At 46.6% G+C, this 13,749-nt stretch overlaps 1 protein-coding gene across 1 annotated transcript in view; it reads left to right on the top strand.

Annotated features, from left to right (window-relative positions):
- The window catches only part of ldlrad4b (low density lipoprotein receptor class A domain containing 4b), a 31,225-nt gene extending 17,691 nt beyond the window's left edge, over nucleotides 1-13,534 (top strand). The window contains exons 2-4 of the mRNA XM_034149379.1: nucleotides 6,707-6,861; nucleotides 8,958-9,008; nucleotides 11,422-13,534. Coding sequence (XP_034005270.1) covers nucleotides 6,707-6,861; nucleotides 8,958-9,008; nucleotides 11,422-12,006 — 791 coding nt within the window. The 3' untranslated portion in view covers nucleotides 12,007-13,534. The remainder of the gene's footprint in view (nucleotides 1-6,706; nucleotides 6,862-8,957; nucleotides 9,009-11,421) is intronic.
- Nucleotides 13,535-13,749: the final 215 nt, after the last annotated feature.

Here is a 13,749-nt window from a genome sequence, read left to right as displayed (position 1 = left end):
CAGGCTGTCTGCTGTGTGAGCCAGAGAAGAAGGGGGAGATGGATGGAGAGAAAAGAAAGGCAGGAGAGAGGAGAGACAGAGCTGTAATTGTTTGTTCTCTTGTTGTTGCCCTGAGTCCCCATAGCAGGAAACAGACAGACAGACAGACAGACACACAAACAGGCTAAACTAGTTCATTTATTTCCATGGAGGGACTGTGGGAAGGATGCTATAACTAGGTTCATATCCACTACATGTCACACACACACACACACACACACACACACACACTAACACATACGAGAGACTAGCTGCCAGGCTAATGCGGCCGTCTAGACGTTACAGTGCACATCTCCCAGGGGAGGTAGAGGTGTGTGTGTGTCTCTTTCTCCCTTCATCTTCTCTTCCGTGTGTGTGTGTGTGTCAACCCCTGCAATGGCGCCCCAGCAGTTTCGGGCCGTGTTGATCACGGCACCGTGTGTGTGTGTGTGTGTGTGTGTGTGTGTGTGTGTGTGTGTGTGTGTGTGTGTGTGTGTGTGTGTGTGTGTGTGTGTGTGTGTGTGTGTGTGTGTGTGTGTGTGTGTGTGTGTGTGTGTGTGTGTGTTGTGTGTGTGTGTGTGTGGTGTGTGTGTGTGTGTGTGTGTGTGTGTGTGTGTGTGTGTGTGTGTGTGTGTGTGTGTGTGTGTGTGTGTGTGTGTGTGTGTGTGTGTGTGTGTGTGTGTGTGTGTGTGTGTGTGTGTGTGTGTGTGTGTGTGTGTGTGTGTGTGTGTGTGTGTGTGTGTGTGTGTGTGTGTGTGTGTGTGTGTGTGTGTGTGTGTGTGTGTGTGTGTGTGTGTGTGTGTGGCAGTGCAAGAGCTCTCTGGGCCGCAGGAGGACGCACAGATAGAAGAGAGGCCATTGTTCTGTCACGTTACTGATATAACTGTCATGTGTACTGTTACTTCAGGAGCAGCACTCGCAGTACTTCCTCAACCAGTCATATAGGAAGAGCTTCATTACCAAGTAAGGTGCAGTTGTGATTGCCAGGTGTCACTGTGGGAATGCACATTTTTACTGACTGAGAGGTCGCTGAGCATTGCAGCAGGAAACGGTTAGAGCCTGTTGAGGGTCACCTACTGGAGGGTATCTGGAGCTCAGTTTAGCTAGGTAAAAAACACCGTGCTGCCTTCATGTCTTGCCTAACATTTAAGTGTGGGGAGACATGCAAATGCTCCCTGTCCTGTCAGTGTCCTACTGTCCTGTCAGTGTCCTCCTGTCCTGTACCACAGCAGCTCCCTGTCAGGCTCTGTTTTTACTTATGGCCGTCGCTGCAGCAATTCCATAAACTGCTGCTCTGTGTGCTGCTTGGCTGCAAGATAGGATTCCTAACAGCTGAAGCTCAGGGTCTCTAGTCTGAGATGAAAGGCATTTCCCCTGCTGGTGGGAGCAGCTCTCCTACTCTGAATTAGCAAGCATCTAGCGAGCCGTTCCCTGCACGCTCACGCTCCACTGTCAGCATACATCCACTCTCAAACCTGAACCATGGAATACATTGTGGTGGTTTTGGACATGCTTTGCTCCTTTGAGCAAACTAAACCAGACAGGCCTGGTTTTCTCACAGAACCGTCTACGGTCATCTGAGCTCAAATGTTAAGTATATTGAGCAATAACAATGTTAGAGGGCCTGGCTGAGTGTAAGTAGTCTCTATGGATAGTCATTAGCCTGATTTGTATAGGGCCAGCCTGTACTCCCTCATCATTCGCAGAAGTGAGTTTCTCCCAGCATTAACTATTTCTTGTTGCTGTAGGAATGACTTGGCTGTGTGAATCTGTCCAAGGTAATGTGGACTGTGCACTAAAACATGCTGTTGCTAAGCTAGCAAGGAACAGTAGACTAGGAGAGTGTGGTACTTTATTTGTAATAAATACAGATTGAATGTTCTTCCACTGAAATATGTCTGTAACAAAATTCCAGTTCTAGATATCTCAATACCTGGAAAAGTAAAAGCAAAACTACCAGACAGACGTGTATTATTATGATCAATTCCTGACATAGCATATGTCCTCAGACAGTGTGTGCTGTGACTGCTGGGTCTGACAGCTTCTTTTCACTGGGGTCCACTGAACTGTATGACCTCACATTGGCCTCTCACTCACACACACACAAAGGTCAAATGTCCGTCATTGGGTCACTGTGTGTCCTCTCTCTTTGAGTGTTTGGCTTTTGTCAGTGGACATTGAGACACACTCCTGCTGTTTGGGTTGGGTAAAGCTAGGTATCAAACTTCAGAATATTTCAGTACTGACCAAAATGCTGGATAGACAAAAAATACATACAGTATAAGCGTTCCTCAAAGGTATGAAAAACATTTTCTTACTGGTCACAAAACGTAAGTATTATATCAACGTAACTTTCAAATTATACCCAGCCTAGTCTCTAACAACAATACTATTATGTTGGTTCTGTACTTTTACTATTGCACTGTAGCTAAATAAGGGAGAAGATTATCTGTCTAGCTGTGAACATGGCTACAGTTAAAGAAGAAGTATTGGGAACGACACATGTCAGCCGATACAGAGTGAATTATTTTGCTACGTTAAGGAGAAGAAAGGGCCAATTCAGTGGTATTTAGCCTCATTTTATTGGGGGGAGCACAATATGCATCCATCCAATCGATAAAATGTCATTTGCTTGGGCAGAAAACCCAAATCTAGAAAATCCAAATCTTCTAGCAACACTGCTTTTTAGAAAGTTCATGCAAACTTGTAACCTATGTCTGTACAGATGTCTGAAAGTGGTGTTATGGTGCTGTGTGGACGGTCACGTTCACATGATGAAACACACTCAGTGGCCTCTCCCCAGCAGAGCGATGGGACGGCTGGCTGCAATGATTCATCGCGCTGAAGGAATAAGGGTGCTGCAGACGCCGGGCTCATATTGTTTAGACAAGTGGATTACTGTTGTAATAACATCAGGCTGGTGCTGGTAATGCAGACTGCAGGCACACACTGATCTGTGGCCTGTGTGAGAGTCAGAGCTGTACACTGTGTTCTGGAGCCCAGGTTCATTCCACCCGTCTCAACTCCTCCTCTTGCTTCCTTCCTCCCTCATGTTCTGAGCAGAGGCTAGCAGCTTTTCTTTTCTTTAGCTTGAACTGTAAAAACAGCCCGGCTGTACTTCAGAAGGCAGCTTTAAGCCGCTGTCTGGTTTGTGTGGCTCTCACAACAGCAGAAGGCAGCGTTTGTGGTATTTACTGTATAAGGTAGGCTTACACAGGGGCCTGGTTGACTTGGTTTCCCAGAATGCTGTTCTCTGAATGAAATCCTCCCCCCGTCCCCTCCCTGTGGCGGCTGTGGTGAGCGAACAGGCCTGGGCTGGTTGTGGCTCAAGCTCCCAAAGAAGACAGTAAGCTTAGCAACGTAGCGAGCAGAATGGCTCTCAGGATGTCAGTCTTTCCATCAGTCTTTGGTCCAGATACCACGGAAAGTACCAGCGCCAGTATAATGATTTGCATCAATAGGTTTGATGGCATTTTACAGATCAACTAAAGAACCAGCTCCTATTCATATTTTATGATCAGAAGATGGATTTGTAGAGAGTTTAACATTTGAAATCCTGATAAAATCACATCTACTATTCTAAAATCCTGTGCTTGGTTTGTTTGCTATCCCACCTCAAACCCTCCGCAGGAGAGTCCACCTGCAAGAGGACACCTGTTCAGGCGGTCTCAGTTCAGTTCAGTGGTCAGCAGCAGGGTTTCCATTGATAACTGTAACACCTTCACACTTGATCTGTGCTAGCTGGGCTAACAGACCTGAACCAGGACTCTTTACAGGGTCATGAGTAGGCTTTGCTTGGCTCTAAGGGTTCACACGAGTTGGGGAACCAATGATATAGGGCTCCAGCAGACCAGAAGAAAACTATGTGTAAGAGCTTTTCAGAAGCCTGGTTCCTGGAATGTAACTTTACCTCAGCCCCTCTCCCTCACGTTGGAGGATCATGGCTCTACTAGCTACTACACTACTTGCTGCTTCTTTCCAGAACACTCCACTTCTTTGCTATTATGTGTGTGTGAGGACATTGCCAGATGGGCAAACAGTGCTGTTAGGTTCTTCATCTTCACTTTCAGCATTGTATCCCCTCATTCCCACTATATATATTGTGAATAGCTTAAAAACTCTTTCCCAATGTCTGGGGGGAGCATACTTTGTTGTTGCTGTGGCTTCACTACTTATACATTCATTAATAAGGTGGGTTTCAGTTATTGGTTTAACACTTCTCTCATCGTCCTTCGTCTTGCAAAAGAAAAGTCGTTGAGCGTGTCTGCCGGTGTTGTTTTGCACCTCATTCCTCCGCTCTTGTGTGGTTAACGTCGGTTGGTTTTACTGGCTTAGGTTTCATTCTTCGCAGCGTTTTTTTACGCCTCCCTGTGGTTTGTGTTAGTTGGCCTTCTTCCTCTCAGTCTTACCCCACCCCTCCCCTGTGGCGGCTGTGGTGTGGGCAGAGGCAGGTTTGGGTGGGTTTACATTTCAGCTCAGGCTCCACATGAACCCACCCTAATGCTGATGAATAAGCCGGGGAGGATTACTGAGGCTGGGAACACTGGGAGAGGTTGGGATTTACTGGACTGGGCTGGTCCCTGCTTTAACTGTTTCTGTGTTTCCTGCACTTATCAGTTGTCTGTTCAAATCCATATGTTATTTACTTTTTAATTTATGAAGGTATTTTTTTACGGAGGTAATCGAATCTCTGTCAGTTTTTTTGTTTTTGATTTTGGAATTTCACATGCAGTTTTCTTGTCATAACCTGTTCCCTCCCTTGCTGTTTCAAAAACGGCCAAAGTGGATAGTGGGTAGTAAACTCCGAAAAATGCACAGAGATGTGCGGAGGATCTTTCCGCCAGAATGGAGGGATTGTAGCTCAAATAGCTGAGTGTACATTGTGTCATTGTTCTTACAGAGCTACACACACGCACACGCACGCACACACACACAGAGATAAAGTGAGTGAGTATTCAGCAGTGAGTAAGATGTGAGTCAGAGGTCAGACTGGGTGCCAACACCAGACAAGGTCAAGACTTCTGCTCAGAACAAAAAGCATGTTGGATTGCAGACAGGGACACAGAGGAAGGAGGGATGCCAGAGGAAGAGCAAAACTGAAAGTGGGAGACAATGGATAATAAGGAACACAGAGAAGGAATGACAGTGGGTGAGGAAGGAATGCAAGAAAAAGACTGATGAAGGCAGAAACAGCTGGCAGACTACAGAAAGAGTGTTGTTGTTCAGAAGGAAGAGGGGGAGAGTTAGTGGAAAGATGGATAGAGCGATGGGAGGCGAGGAAGGGTTCAAAGAAACAGAGTGGGAGGAGAAAGAAAAAGGACGAAACAATGAACAAGAGACAGACGTGACTGTAAGGCAGCGACCACCCTGCCCTGGTGTGTGTGTGTGTGTGTGTGTGTGTGTGTGTGTGTGTGTGTGTGTGTGTGTGTGTGTGTGTGTGTGTGTGTGTGTGTGTGTGTGTGTGTGTGTGTGTGTGTGTGTGTGTGTGTGTGTGTGTGTGTGTGTGTGTGTGTGTGTGTGTGTGTGTGTGTGTGTGTGTGTGTGTGTGTGTGTGTGTGTGTGTGTGTGTGTGTGTGTGTGGTGTGTGTGTGTGTGTGTGTGTGTGTGTGTGTGTGTGTGTGTGTGTGTGTGTGTGTGTGTGTGTGTGTGTGTGTGTGTGTGTGTGTGTGTGTGTGTGTGTGTGTGTGTGTGTGTGTGTGTGTGTTTTCCGGGTCACTACCGGAGGAGTCGAAATGAGTGAAATGAGAAAGGCCCTGGGACAGAGTCGACACTCATCTCTCCTGTGTTTTGAATCTTTTCTTTGTGGAGTGCTCACTCACACAGGAGTTTGCCCTGTGCTGCCCTCTGCTGGTGAAGGTGTAACAGTCAGAATAGTGCTAAGTCAGGGACACTGCTATAAACACCTTTAGGTCAATGTTTGATTGTTTCATACCTCTCCAAAAGAACTGCTGTTTTGGAGCGTTTGCAGCATTATGTTTTGGGATTTTTGGTTGCACTATTTTAGGTATTTTTTATTTTATTTCTTAAGTATACTGTATGTTGCATCTCGGAGGAGCATGGGATCTTTCGATTTTCATTGCAAACGTCTTTGCTGTGGATATTGTGCATATGACAATCAAGCCCTTCAATTGAATTGAATCACAATATTTCCATTAGCTGATGGACTTTACACAGTTTTGGTTTCCAAGAATATTTTTAAGCTTTTTGGGAAATATTGAATTATGCCACTATTCTAATCCAGAAAAAAGTAGAAAAGCAAACATTGCTTAGAGAAATGCATTGTATTCTAATGTAAAACTCCAACTTGAACAGATGTGAACGTCGTGTGAATAATGTGTCTCTTTTCAATAGTCTTCTTCTACCACGTCCTATAGCAACATTCCCAGTTAGAAATTGGGGATACAAGTAAAGCAAGAGGGCATTGCCTCTGTAAAACACACTCAAGTGTCATAAACAAGTACACTAAATGTATATATTTATTCCCAAATAGGTTGGTTATAGCGTTAGCATATCCAGCATCCATGCAATGTTAGTATATCCAGCATCCATGCAATGTTAGTATATCCAGCGTCTATGTAATATATTTTTCAATGTACATTTATGTGTTGTTTTTAATGGTTTGAAGTTATTTTGAACCCGCGTCTGTTTGTGTATGTTTGATGCTAACCCCCCTTTCCCCTGTGTGCAGCTGAACTGGAGTTTGTTCAGATCGTCATCATCATCGTGGTGATGACAGTGATGGTGGTGGTGATCATCTGCCTGCTCAACCACTACAAGCTCTCCACCTGGTCCTTCATCACGAGGCAGAGCCAGGCCCGGAGGCACGAGCACTCCCTGCAGCAGGTCAGTCCCCCCCCAGCTGCCCACAGAGGGTCTGTGGTCCATAAAAGACTACAAGATATGAAATACGTCAGTAAATACCCCACTGGTGAACATCTAAACCTTTCACATTTCTTAAAAACAACAAGTGGCTAAATAGCACAATGCATCTACACGGAGACGAAACGGAGAAAGAACCGAATTCGATATCAAAAAAGTCTTCCGTCCACACGGTATCGCCTCATGAAATGTGTCCCTTCATACGAGACCGCTCGACCCGCTGGAGACGCTGTAGTACATATGCCGGGCCTGTAAGTGGCGCTGTACTTCCGCCACAAAATACACCAAAAGCAGCGAAGAAGACCCCACGAGCACGGTTGCCATGGTTGCCTGGTTGCCCTTCTGTTTATTCTCCGCGGTGGATTCAGCGGTGACGCGGGGGTGAGCTGACCCCCCAGAGCGTTCCGTCCGCAGATCTACCCACCTTGGGACCCGTTACCGTTTGAGGGCTCCGTTTCGGCCTCGTGTGGACGAACCGTCCATACGATAGAGAACTGTAGCAGATACAACCCGTTTCGTGTCCGTGTGGACGGGGCCTAAATGTCCTCACACCGACACGAGTCCGCCTGTAGCTTAGCGGTGGTGATGCACAGCCATGCGCCAGTGAAGTACTGCATTCATATGCACTTACTTTTAGCAATCACATTTACGCTTCATATTTTATAAAATTGGTGTTGTTTGGGGAGCCCTTGGTGTGTGTGTGTGTGTGTGTGTGTGTGTGTGTGTGTGTGTGTGTGTGTGTGTGTGTGTGTGTGTGTGTGTGTGTGTGTGTGTGTGTGTGTGTGTGTGTGTGTGTGTGTGTGTGTGTGTGTGTGTGTGTGTGTGTGTGTGTGTGTGTGTGTGTGTGTGTGTGTGTGTGTGTGTGTGTGTGTGTGTGTGTGTGTGTGTGTGTTGTGTGTGTGTGTGTGTGTGTGTGTGTGTGTGTGTTGTGTGTGTGTGTGTGTGTGTGTTTGTGTGTGTGTGTGTGTGTGTGTGTGTGTGTGTGTGTGTGTGTGGCTAAATGACCCTTTTAGTCTCAGTCTGGTCTGTGAGGGAACTCGCTGAATTGGTTTCTGCGGAGCCAGACTCTGTCAGGCCTTGATGTTTAATTCACTACAGTGCCGTCTAGACAGCGGAGGCTCTGCCCCGATGCTGACACGCCGACATTCTGGCACACACACACACATACAAACCTGCAAACCTGCATTTACGCACATCGCAAGAATGAAACCCATAGAAATTGGCATAGTGCAGAATTATAGGTCCATGGATATTTTCAGCACTAGATCAGTATCTGACAATCGGATAAAAGCTTTTGCATGCTTCCATGTCCCATTGCTGATTATTCATATTCCAGTAATAACATCTCATCTTGTCTGTTTCATCTCTGCTCTCTGTGCACTCCAATGAAAATAAAGATTATGCAAACAGAAGTGGACACATGATCAGAAAGCAGCCTGTAGAGAGAGAGCAGACACATGAACCAGCACACTGTGTTGCTCCTCCTTTTCATCTTTCACTTGTTCTACATACATGTTGTTGACTGTGCCACCCTAAAAAAGATCCTCAAGTCAAATGTAGACAAAGGGAACCTGCAGTTATTTGAGCGTTGCTTTTATCTTGCCTGTTTACGATGGGAGACTTCCTTTTGTTGTCCTCACTTTAAACATGGCAAGATGTTCTGTTTGAAGCCGGTTTCATTTGTTGTGTCCTAATGAAGTTGTTACTTCACTGGGGGCTTTTTTCTTTTCATACCTTTTCTTAAGAAATCAAGTCATGTGTCGTCAGCTTAATAGGCTCTCATCCCAGACATAACAAACAGCCGTGCAGAAATTATTGTTGATTTCTAAAGCTTTATCAGTAAATGCGACACATTGTTAAATACATAAAAACATTCTAAAGTATGTAGAGTATTTCTTGTTCAATATTAAAATAAAGAAACAGCAATGTCTTTTTTGAAAGTATCATAGATATAAAAATATCTAAATAAATCTTCTCTTGCTTACAAGCTTCAGATGGGTGCGTAACATTATTAAACCTCAGCCTTACTCTTGTTTTCTTGTGTTTGTCCCGATGTGTAGGAAGGGTGTCTGTGGCCTTCAGAAAGCAGCTCACGACAAGGGGCCTCAGAGGTAAGCCCCCCCACACTGACCCCTATTAAACCAGCCACACCGTTACTGTGAGGGGCCGATGGAGCAGGGCCACAGCTACACCTCATGTTTGCAACCAATCAAATATTGTATCTAGGGTCAGATATTTACAGCACTCTAATGGCGCATTTCCACTACACGGTCGGCCACGCTCGGTACGGCTCGGTACGGCTTGGCCGCGTTGGGCCTTAACAGGGCCGACTCACTTCATGCTGCGCTTCCATTACAGTTTAGGAACTGGGGTAGTTACTATAGTAACGCAGTGTAGGCGGAGCCGTGACGTCATCTTCAATGAGAACTCCAGAAAAACAACACAGCCGTTAGCTGTTAGCACTCAGAGCTCACAGCTCCTTATATATGTTCAGAAACTCGACAAAAGTTAAACAAGTACAAACCACAGACTGCCTGTGTCATGGTGAATACAGTCGCTGCTTTATTTATGTCTGTATAGGCCGTTGTTGTGAGTGTGGACGGTCGGAGCATATACTGCGTTAGCTTAGCCAATCTCCATCTAGAAAAACACGCATTTTAAAAGGTTTTTCGCCTGCCGTCTGTCTGCAGACTTGACAAAGCATTAATTCATGGTTTTTACTAACCGGTATCAGTATGTTGTTACTTCGGCATCATTTTGAAACGTGTATTACAATTAAATCACGGTCAAATATGTCCATCTTGTTGTAGTTGTAGCCCCCTTGCCAGCGATTCTCTCTCTAGTTTAGCATACTCAGCCCGACTCAGCCCGACTCAGCCCTGTTTGTTGGCCCCGATAGAACCACAATTTTGTCGGGCCAGAAAAGAGGTGAAAAAGTGGCGCCGGGCCGTAACTAGGCCTAGTGGAAGCGCAACCAAAAACGGGCACGGCACGACACGGCACGCTTAAAGTGAGCTCCGCGCTGTAGTGGAAATGCGCCATAAGTGGGGTAGCAACAGGTACCACCTCATTCAAAAGACTTATTGTGAAAAATGAATATGCCATAGGCCTGCCAGGTTGAGCCTCATATCATTTGAGATTGCGTTTAGCACACCAAAATAAAACAAGTGCTCTTTAGTTTGTTGTCTCTAAATCCAGTTATTGATTATTCAACATCATTCATGTAATAAGAGAGGAACTTCAAATCATGCAATGCATTATTTACGTCGCTATGTTGCCAAACATTGTCAAATAAAACTGAAAGAAATATGACTTATCGGGGGGATATGGATCTGTTGGATTAATGGTGATCTTGCCAGATGGAGCTGCAGTGGGAGGAGAAGCACTGGGAACAAGTAGAGACACAGAATTAGAACATACTCTGAGAAACAACCAATCACATGAAAGGGTTGATAAGTTGCTTATGGTATATTTCTGTGTGAGAAGTTTAGCTGGCAAGGCACTTTGGAGGAGGGGACGGGAGTGGACAGGAGGGGACAGGAAGAGGGGACGGGAGGGGACAGGAAGAGGGGACAGGAAGAGGGGACGGGAAGAGGGGACGGGACGAGGGGACGGGAAGAGGGAACGGGAGGGGACATAAAAACAGAGTCAACATTACAGCACCCAGAGAGCTGTAGAGAAAAGGAGAAGCCATGGAGAGACATGCACACAGGGACACAGCCCGGAGTGTGGGTGGCTGATGGATGCAGGGGAGGGGGCTGAGTGTGTGTGGGGGGGGTAGGTGCGTCATTAATCAGCAACACCTCCCCTGACACTGTCTAGACAGCCGTCTGAGAGCTGCCCTGCTCTGCTGGCTCTCTCTATCAGCTGTACACCCCCCCCCCTTTATCTGCACGTCTCTTTCTTCTCCTTTCCTCTCTGTACTCTCCTTTCCTCTCTCCTTATCTCAGCAGCTTTCTGTTTAAAACAATGTGTTGAATTGGGCAGAGATGAAGAAATGGATCATAGAGTCACAGTCTGAAGAGGAGAAGATCTCTTGACAAAAGCTGGGGGGAGGGATATGTTTCATGTTGTCGGCTTTTATCAGACACTTTGGTTCTTTTTTACCCGTCACTGTAATGACATGGTTATGTCTTCAATCATGAAATGGTAATACATTGGTGAGTGCTGCAACAGGATTAAGTGTTTGCATTGCATTATACTGGTTCACTTGTAACTTATATATATATATATATATATATATATATATATATATATATACTTAAATCCAACATTTGGGGTCAGGAATATGCATATTTGAATAAACTGATGGCAGCAGTCTCAATACAAAATGACACTGAGGCCAGGCAGGATGTTATTGATCATTAAATAGAAGTTTAAGTTGTTTGATTGTTTAATTTTGTACATGTAAACTGAATTAGTCTGATTATTACAACATGAATAACCCTTCATCTGTTTGGTTTATATCCATGTATTGTGGTACATATCAAAAAATAAGTTTTCTCCCCCCCCCCCCTCTCTCAGGTGTTGTACGCCCCCCAGGCCAGGGACCGCTTCACCGCCCCCTCTTTCATGCAGCGCGACCGCTTCAGTCGCTTCCAGCCCACCTACCCCTACCTGCAGCACCAGATCGACCTGCCCCCCACCATCTCGCTGTCAGACGGCGAGGAGCCCCCCCCCTACCAGGGGCCCTGCACCCTGCAGCTCCGGGACCCCGAGCAGCAGATGGAGCTGAACCGCGAGTCGGTGAGGGCCCCCCCCAACCGGACCATCTACGACAGTGACTTGATCGACATGGGAGGAGGGGGGAGCCTGGGAGGGGTGGGGGGAGTAGTGGGAGGAATGGGAGGGGGCGGGCCCAGGCCCCCCAGCAGTAACTCGGGCATCAGTGCGGCCAACTCCAGCAGCCACGGGCGCATGGAGGGCCCCCCCCCGGCATACAGCGAGGTGATGGGCCACTACCCCGGCTCAGCGTTCTTTCTACACCAGCACAGCAATAACCAGAGGGGGGGGGGGCCGGGGGGCCGGACCATCCAGCAGCAGAGCCAATCAGAAAGCACAATAGTACCTGCCAAGGCCAAGGATGGCCAACCAGAGGACCTGGTGTGAAGAAAAGGGCAGGGGGGCGGGGGGGCCACACACCCCGGACTGAACGCTGTCTGTCCTCTCCACCTGGTCCCTGGAAGCAGTGTCTCTGTCTCATGTCCTCTCCACACTCCCACCATGCACAAAGAATCTCAGCCTGGGCTACAGATCAGAGAGGAACTCCCTCTGTCCTTCACACAGAGCACTTGTGGCAGGATGTATGCACTGCGGAGACTTCCTGTCCTCTACATGAGAAAACACTGCTAGCACCGATGGGAACGATATGCTTTTTTGTCCCCTCAGGAGGCGGCGCTGTCCCTGGGATCTGAGGGCGATGTTTTCCTTTTTTTGTTTCTTTTTTCGGACCGGGATCTGTGCACAAAGCGAGAAGTGAGAATCAAGGACCTACAGAGAACACAACAAAACAAGAGACTTACAAACCCACGTCTTAGTGCCAAGGTTCAAGAGGAAGCAAAGCAAAGGGAGAAAAACAACTTGTTCTAACATTCAACACACAAAAAGAAAAGTTATCTAAAAGTTGCACTATCTTTTGTTGTAAAGAGAAGAGGGAAATGATGCTATGTTATGATAATGATGTGTTTGTTTTTATGTTTGTTTTCTTCTTTTGTTGTCCTTTTCATGAATGGACTGACTGACTGTACTTTGCCTCCAAAGTTGTTTAAACAGTTGGGAGCAAAACAAGTATTATAAGCTTATGTCCTTCCTTTTTTGAAAACAGCAAGAAAAGCTGGTACCCAGCCTACAAGGTGTGTGCTTCACCACAGTGAGACAGGACAGGTCTGTGGGGGGGGTCTGCCCTGTGACCAGCAGCTGGGCGGACCAAACCTTTCCTACTAGCTTGCTACACCATAGGAGCTGCTCCATGCTAAGCTGGTTTGATATCAAGAAAACCAAGTATAAGAATATTCCATAGCAAGAAAACATATCTTCTCTCCGTCCAGCCGCCTGGTCACAGCAGTTTCTTCACTTCTCACCTCTGAGCACCTGACACTGACTTTTTCCTGATTCCTGCGTCCATACCCCCCACCCTTAACCTTTCCTCCCCTCTCACCGCTCGTCTTTACATGCACAGTTCATTCTGCCAACAGCCATACTGAACACGAACCCCGCCAATGAAAACACAAAACAAAGTTCGGCTCTCCGTCTTCACGTTTCTACAGCCACAAAAACACAGGACGACACAAAATGAAGACTCACAGCGATCAGGTTTAAACGAAGAGTGTCTGTGGCCGAAGTCAAAGGGCTATGGGAGGGTCCTTTTTGTAATAGAAAACCTTTTTGAAAAATGAGCCTTTTACTCTGCTCAATGTTGCCTTCTCCTCTGCTCTTGCGCTTTCTGTCTCTTTATCTTGTTTGCTTTCAACACCAATGCCCCCCCCCCCCTCTAACCCCACAGTGTCTCTGCTAAACACTGCTCATCATCCAACCCTCCATCTGTGTTCAAATGATGCAGAGCCTGCCAAGCCCTTTAAAGGTGTGTGTGTGTGTGTGTGTGTGTGTGTGTGTGTGTGTGTGTGTGTGTGTGTGTGTGTGTGTGTGTGTGTGTGTGTGTGTGTGGTGTGTGTGTGTGTGTGTGTGTGTGTGTGTGTGTGTGTGTGTGTGTGTGTGTGTGTGTGTGTGTGTGTGTGTGTGTGTGTGTGTGTGTGTGTGTGTGTGTGTGTGTGTGTGTGTGTGTGTGTGTGTGTGTGTGTGTGTGTGTGTGTGTGTGTGTGTGTGTGTCATATATTAGCACAGCTTTCATTAAAG

The sequence above is a fragment of the Trematomus bernacchii genome, unplaced genomic scaffold (assembly GCF_902827165.1).
Source record: "Trematomus bernacchii unplaced genomic scaffold, fTreBer1.1, whole genome shotgun sequence".
Classification (NCBI taxonomy): Eukaryota; Metazoa; Chordata; class Actinopteri; order Perciformes; family Nototheniidae; genus Trematomus; species Trematomus bernacchii.
This window is presented reverse-complemented; position numbering and strand designations above follow the sequence as displayed.